This window comes from Antennarius striatus, chromosome 4 (assembly GCF_040054535.1).
Source record: "Antennarius striatus isolate MH-2024 chromosome 4, ASM4005453v1, whole genome shotgun sequence".
Classification (NCBI taxonomy): Eukaryota; Metazoa; Chordata; class Actinopteri; order Lophiiformes; family Antennariidae; genus Antennarius; species Antennarius striatus.
In genome coordinates this window covers 22,239,714-22,247,500 of record NC_090779.1, presented here as the reverse complement: position 1 = coordinate 22,247,500, position 7,787 = coordinate 22,239,714, and the positions used below count along the sequence as shown (strand labels likewise).

Here is a 7,787-nt window from a genome sequence, read left to right as displayed (position 1 = left end):
GGAGAGGAGTCAAGGAAGCACAGCACCAGTTGAGAAATGGGACCAGAATTCATTGGGTAAAGGATTTCTTCCTCGCCCTCCGGTGGCCACGCCGATGTACTGCAGCTTCTGGATGCATTAATAACCACTGCAGTGATTCACGATTCTTTATTACTTTTCATCAAAGTTCCACAACTTCTGTACCAAAACATTTTTTGAATTTCAGAATAGGGTCGCTACACAGCACTTCCTCCATACAGGCAAAGGTTCCGTGACTTTAGTTATTTCAGAAATTAATAACATCAGGACCCTTCAGTGAAAGTCCATTCGATGATTTCAATGAGGACAATCGTTTTCCCAAAATGTGGAACGCTTCACGAATTTGCGTGTCATCCTTGCGCAGGGGCCATGCTAATCTTCTCTGTATCGTTCCAATTTTAGTATATGTATTACTGAAGTAATACAGTGGTGGAGTCATCACCATCCTGTATTTATAGCACCTCTCCTGAAACACTCCTTCCCTCAGGGTTGGACATTTCAAGAGCGATGAGATGATTTCAAAGTGACTGTGTTCACCTCCCTCTGACAGCTCCTGAACGCACCAGAGCCGCAACACATATTCCACAGAGCTGTAAACACGCGTTCAAGCTGTTAGAAGGTGATAAAAGGACAGACAGACAGATAGACAGACAGACAGCTATAGAGAATGCCTGATTTCGATTTCCTTTCTGTCACTTGAATTTACGTTTAATTTTTGTATTCTTGTAAACCTGGATGTTATTTTACGTTTAATAAAACTTTCCAGTATTTTATTCAACACTTGAACATCCAGTAATGAACCCCTGACCGATTATGGTTCTTTCATCTGTCCCGTTTATTAACTTTTTTTTTCTTTTCACGTTCCGCTTTCAACATGCTCTTCAATGATTGGTCTAGACATGATCTCGAACCCGGTCTGCTCTGCATCAGCCAATGGTCGTTCGCAGCTATGTCCCGCCTCTCAGTCATTTGTCCAATAGGAGAGCTGGATTTGTGAAAAAAACGCTTCGTCTCGTAGCGTTTCCCTTCACTGTCAGACCAGAGAAATGAGTTGAGTGTAACTGTAAGAATGACGAAATTGTCCTTGGATATAAGTAGAAATAATGTCAGAAACAATATCTCATGTTTGAAGTAACTCAAATGAACTTAACGGGGATGTTTGGCAAATCTGGACGCCACAAATAAAAATTGATTGATTGATTGATTGATTGATTGATTGATTGATTGATTGATTGATTGATTGATTGATTGATTGATTGATTGATTGATTGATTGACTGTTTCATTACTGTAAGTGATGACAATATGACGCATCTTAATGAAAATACAGTACAAGAAAATACTTTAAACACTACTGTTGTACAAAATGTGAAACGTTAAGACATGAAATTTCCTGTCTAGTGATTAGAATTTAAACTTGTACAAGTGTAGAAGGAATGAAGACAGCTGTTATTACGAATTATTATAACTGTATAATTTTTATTGTCTCGTGTCGCTTGAATTACTAAATTCCGACGCGTCAGTTCCGTCCCTGAAGCCCTCTTGTTTAGCGGTCACATAGCGACACTCAGTGGCAGATTTGTGTAACTACAACATATCGGTTCCATCCATTTTCTCTTCCTGGTCTGTCACTCAGTCCGACTATTTTTGTTTTCTGATGGAAATAAACAGTAAATATCTGTCTGTAGTTTATGATAAACACTTGACGTGAATCCCGCTGGGATACGATGCATTTTGGGGGCTCTTGGCGTGTCCTGGATATGAATGTAACGCTGATAATGAAAACACCCAATTAATGAAAGTTCCAAATTGCCTTGTTTGGATTGAACAATGTCAATTAAAGTGATTCAATAGATTTACTGTAGTCAAATGACAATCTCTACTTTTGTACACATACACACAACTTAACAACGAAATTGGAATAAGATTTTAAATCTAATGATTGGGTTACAAAAGCTTTTTTCCCTGCCTTTCATTCATTTACTTTTCAACATCCTAGTTTCATAATCCAGTCCTGTGTCTCAGGAACTAGGCTGTGAGGCGAGGAGGCAAGGAGAGGAGTCAAGGAAGCACAGCACATGTTGAGAAATGGGACCAGAATTTATTGGGTAAAGGATTTCTTCCTCGCCCTCCGGTGGCCACGCAGATGTACTGCAGCTTCTGGATGCATTAATAACCACTGCAGTGATTCACGATTCTTTATTACTTTTCATCAAAGTTCCAAGAGCGATGAGATGATTTCAAAGTGACTGTGTTCACCTCCCTCTGACAGCTCCTGAACGCACCAGAGCCCCAACACATATTCCACAGAGCTGTAGGTAAAACGCATGTCTGTTGGAGAGAAAGATAGTATCCCTAAAATCGTATCGATATCCAGTAACATTTTAGAGGAAGTTAAACAACTAATCACCAATCGATTGTGAGTGATTGTAAGATTCAATGATAGCCTGCTTCTGTGAAGAAAAAAGTGGATGTTTTTGCAACACAGAATTTAAAATTTTACAAGTGTAGAAGGAATTACGACTGCTGTTATTACGAATTATCCTAACTTGGAAGTTTTCATTCTCTCGTGTCGCTTGAATTTCTGAATTCCGACGCGTCAGCTGCGTCCCTGAAGCCCTCTTGTTTAGCGGTCACACAGCGACACTCAGTGGCAGATTTGTGTAAATACAGCAAATCGGTTCGATCCATATTAGCTTTTTGGTCTGTCGCTCAGTCCTACTATTTTTGTTTTCTGATAGAAACAAACAGCAAATTTCTGACAAATGAAAGAACCATAATCGGTCAGGGGTTCATTACTGAATGAACAAGTGTTGAATAAATACTGGAAAGTTTTATAAAACGTAAAATAACATCCAGGTTTACAAGAATACGAAAACTAAATGTAAACTCAAGTGACAGACAGGAAATCGAAATCAGACATTCTCTATTTCTGTCTGTCTGTCTGTCTGTCTGTCTGTCTGTCTGTCTGTCTGTCTGTCTGTCTGTCTGTCTGACTGTCTGTCTGTCTGTCTGTCTGACTGACTGACTGTCTGTCTGTCTGTCCTTTTATCACCTTCTACCAGCTTGAACGCGTGTTTACGTACACGTTTTATTTATATCGTTCAAAAAATGATGTAAAAACATTACAAACTCGTCACCCGTTTTTTGGTCGTACTTTTCTCGTGAAATTGAATCAAATATATTTCCTGTTCGTTTGATGCTTTTATTTTGATCGACCACCGGACATGAACACATATTGGTGACACTGCCCTCCTGTGGTCAATGGTTGTATTACACATTTTAGTTTCACTCAGGCTTCATGTCTGAACCTAAACGAACAATTATCTCATTTTCCTGTAGGAAACTCTAACGCGAAGGGAGATGTGGGCTACTGCTAGTCAGAATTTCAAGCAGTTTTACGATTGTATACATTTCAAATAGTAAGACGTGTTAAACTCCATTAAGACATGCATGCTGAATTCATATTCGAGACCTGACTTCGGCTAAACGTACTCAAACCACTTCCTTCTCAGTAAATATATTTCCTTCCCATTAAATTAACGTAAGTACTGAAATGCTTTAGGTACAACATCGCCAAAGGTCTTAAGACAAACACAATAGTAACGTTAAATTCTCTAGATTTATATCTGTTAAACTATGCCGTGGAAAATCAATCCACAAAGTTATTTCAGAAGACGTGTCAATAATGTTTTTCCACGTTCTTGAAGGATCTGTAATCGTGATGCCCTCTTGTGGACAAAGTGGGTAACTACAAAAACATTGAAATAAAGTTAGACGTTGTTAGATTGTCAGTAGCTTCCGGTTGTGACTATCAAAATAATTTTAATTGACGAAACCAATGCGTGTTTGCACCCCTCCATGTCAAAACACATCATATTAATATTTCGTGATGATTTTATATTACGTAAGATATTTCAGCTCACCTTGAATATTGAATATGTTGTTGAACGTAAGTCATTGTGATTGTATTTGTCTTTAGTTTATTTGTATTAGAGGGTGCCTGCTATGTTCCGTAGCCGCCAGAAGGTGGCAGCAGAGCACCGCAGTATAGATAGACAGACAGACAGATAGATAGATAGATAGATAGATAGATAATTTAATAATCCCGGAGGAAATTGCACATATCCACTGCTCAGCCAAACACCAGGAAAAAACAATAACAAAACAGGACATACCACAAGACATACACTACACTAACAGACACATGTAGCATTAACAGTACATAATAAAATAAAAAAATAATAAAATATAAACAGTAAAAAATTAAAATATGGAATTCAGTTGAGCTGGCTGTGATTTACTAATACATGTGACTGAGTGTGATGTTGAACATGATTATTTTGTGCATATAGTGTTATTGTAATTAAACACAAACCACTATACGATCACCGTGGGTAACCTACAGCAGAGAGAAGCTGGCATGCTGTGATGTTGTTGGTGAATGTGTCCCAACCAACACTGAATTTATCCTTGTGTAATGTTGATGGTTCTCAGGAATAAATACACAAATGATCCATTCACCTCGACTCTTGAGCCATTCCTTATCCGACCAGCAGAGCAGGGTGGTCAGACATATATTATAGGAAATTGATTTATGATCCTCGATCCTTACAGGGTTCAATAAAGCAATAAGAGATATACGTAGATTACATGTTCATGCATGTATATGTAATATAAATACATATGTGTATTTTATGCTTGAGTTACATAAGAGGATTAGGACCACTGGAGAAAAAAAGGCTCTATATTATAATCCATCCCCCCTGGTCATGATAAATGCCCAGCCAATGGCTGTATTTACAGAATGAAAAGACAACTGTGACTTCAGACTACTATTTTAATAGAAAAAAAGATAGATATATACTTTAATGATCCCAAGGGAAATTCAGGAACGTGAATAAAAAAACGTGAATAAAAAAACGTAATAAAAAAGTCAATCATGATAATATAAGCTATAGAAAAAAATGGAAAGATTTTTAGACGTCGTTTGATGAATCAGCAGTCGCTGTTTGATGACTTAGCTGTCTCCTACTTCACATGAGGCACTGCCCTTCATCTCTCCTCCTCCTCCTCCTCTGTCCCGTCAGCCGTCTCCTCTCGTCTCACTTCCTCTCCTTCATCCTTCTCTCCTTCCTTTACCCTTCCTCTTCCTCCCCTGCTGCACAACGTGACCACGGCCCCCCTGCATCTCTTCCTAAACGTGGGGTCGCAGGCGGCGTACAGCAGTGGGTTCAGGCAGGAGTTCAGGTAGGCCACGCAGGTAACGTACGGGTGAGCGGCCAGGAGCAGCTGGTCCAGAGCGCAGGAGTACGGGATGAAGTCGAACTCCAGCAGCATGGAGACGGTCTTGTTGACGTGCAGAGGCAGCCAACAGAGGAAGAACGCCAGCACCAAGGAGATGATGACCCGGAGGAGTCTCCGCTGGCGCCGGCGGTCAGGGCGAGGCCCCCGCCCGAAGTGTCTGCTGAACAGCTGGGCCAGCGAGCAGTAGCACACCAGCAGGATGACCAGAGGAAGCAGGAAGCCAATCAGAGTGGATTTGAGACTCAAGGCGGCCGTCCACATCATCTCCATCCGCTCTCGCTCCGCCTCCTCCACCTCTGCTCCAATCAGCATGGAGTAATCCATCTGGCAGGACAGGACCTCTGACCCGGGGTCATCATCTTCTGGCTCCACCTCCCCGACGGAGCGCAGCAGCAGGGCAGGAAGAGCCAGCAGCCCCGCCACGGCCCACACCCCACCCAGGATCCACAGAGACCTGCTGGGGCAGCTCTGCAGGGCGGGGTGGCTGGGGGGCCGACGCCCAGTCAGAACCCAGTAGCGCTCCACACTGAGCATGCTCAGACTGAAGACGCTGGCGTACATGTTGAGCGCCGTGAGGAAGCTGCTGAGCTGGCAGAGGGGTTGCCCAAAAGGCCAGTGGTAGCCCAGCGCCGTGTAGACGGCCCACAGGGGGAGGGTGACCAGGAAGCAGAGGTCGGCTAATGCTAGGCTAGCGATGAGGGAGTCTGTCAGGGAGCGTGAGGGGCGGGAGCTGGAGGGAGGAGAGGAGAAGGAGGAAGAGGAGGAGCAGTTGTTCTTGTTCAGGTTTTGATTGGTTCTGAAAGTCCCTGAGCAGCAGAGGATTCTGGGTCCACTTCTGTCCCCGATTGTCTTTACCCTCCTGTCAGCCCTGTCCAGGTAGGCCCACAGCACCAGGCCGTTACCGAGGCAACCAACCAGGAAGGCCAGCAGGTAGACAGAGGGGATGATGGTGAAGGAGGGAGACCAGTCGGAGTAGTCACACAGGAAGAGGGGAGAAGGAGAAGGAGAAGGAGAGGAGGGAGGGAGGAGGTCTGACATCCTGACAGGAGGTGACGCTCAGGTCCAGCAGTGGAGACAAAGATTCAGGATTCAGGACTCAACGTAGGGCTTCGTCAGTTCTCCTCTGAAATGAAAGAATCACAGAATCACAGTGAGATTCTTAAGGTCTTCAACACAACTCTGCTCTCAGCTCAGATTCAGTTTAACTTAAAAGTCATTAGTGAATTCAACCCTCGCCACATCCAAGGTGGGAGGTTTCTGAGGTCCTACATTAATAACTATTATTAATATTACATGTGATACAGTAATGTAAATATGGAGTTTTTGTCAAATCTTGTCAAACATCACCTGATTTCCTTCAAGCATAAATACTTTTTTTTTTTGTCTGGAGGAAAGGTGGATCTGTCACTCTGAAACCATCTTAAGCTTTGAATGAAAGAGAAGCAGTGATGATGATGGACAGAGACTCAGGAAACGCTGCGTCCTGTTTGTCCTAAATGAGGACCCGTAGTCCTGAGAGCAGACACTCACCTCGTCATCGGCTCAGGAGAAATGATGTGATGATCCTCCTGGAGGAGAATCCATCGCTGTCTGGTCCCAGGCTGCACTGAGGAAGACGAGTCTCCTCTTCATTCTGAATATATAGTATGTCCTCCACACACACACACACACACACACACACACACACACACACACACACACACACAGACACACACACAAACACACACCCTTCCTCCCGTCCTAGACCGGACCCCCCAGGCACAGACTTACGAGACCCGCAAACAACCCCCCTCCAACACAAACACACACACCTCCCGAGAGACACAGTAACACCACCCACAGACAATCCCTGTCTTCTCTGCTAACACACACACACATGCTCATGCATATGCAAACACACATACACACACACGCACACACACACACTTGTGCAAACACTCTGAGCTCACAGTGTGTACAGTAACACAAATGAAGACACACACAGAGGACAAAGACAGCGAGGAGCCCTGGAGGCCCTCAGGAGTCAAACCAGACTGGTTTCAGAGGGAAGACCAGAACCCAGAGGGACTGGTTCCCAGTTCAGGTTTGAAAGACGTCTTTCTGTTATTGATCAAACCGACCCACTGGGGTCTGAGGAGGATTCTTCCCTTCTTCCATCCTGGAATGTGAGGCGTCCACTTGTTTTTGAGCAACATGTGAAGAGATCGTGTGACCAAAGTTTGAATTTCAGCAAGATCAAAATGTTTTGGTGAATGAAATTAGTTTAGAAAAGTCCTACATCACAGGATCAGAGGGACATCTGAACAAGGAAAATGCATAGACTGATGATGGATGGACGGATGGATGGATAGACTTCCTGACTCCTTTCCCACTCTTTTCCCGGCGTTCCCAGCACATCTCACACAAACCCATTGAGTGTTTTTGTTTGTTCCTGCTGACAAACAACAGAACAACCTCCTCGAA

General features: G+C 43.4%; 1 protein-coding gene and 1 non-coding gene across 2 annotated transcripts; both read right to left on the bottom strand.

Moving 5' to 3' along the window:
• Positions 1-337: 337 nt before the first annotated feature.
• LOC137594682 (U6 spliceosomal RNA) lies at positions 338-443 on the bottom strand. The gene has a single exon (XR_011035335.1). It is a non-coding gene; the product is annotated as a U6 spliceosomal RNA (small nuclear RNA).
• Positions 444-4,897: 4,454 nt separating this feature from the next.
• aplnr2 (apelin receptor 2) lies at positions 4,898-6,990 on the bottom strand. Its single transcript, XM_068314115.1, has 2 exons — positions 6,855-6,990; positions 4,898-6,447 (listed from the first exon to the last, which is right to left on the bottom strand). Exon 2 carries the CDS (start codon positions 6,360-6,362, stop codon positions 5,073-5,075), a length of 1,290 nt encoding a protein of 429 aa, XP_068170216.1. The 5' UTR covers positions 6,363-6,447; positions 6,855-6,990; the 3' UTR covers positions 4,898-5,072.
• Positions 6,991-7,787: the final 797 nt, after the last annotated feature.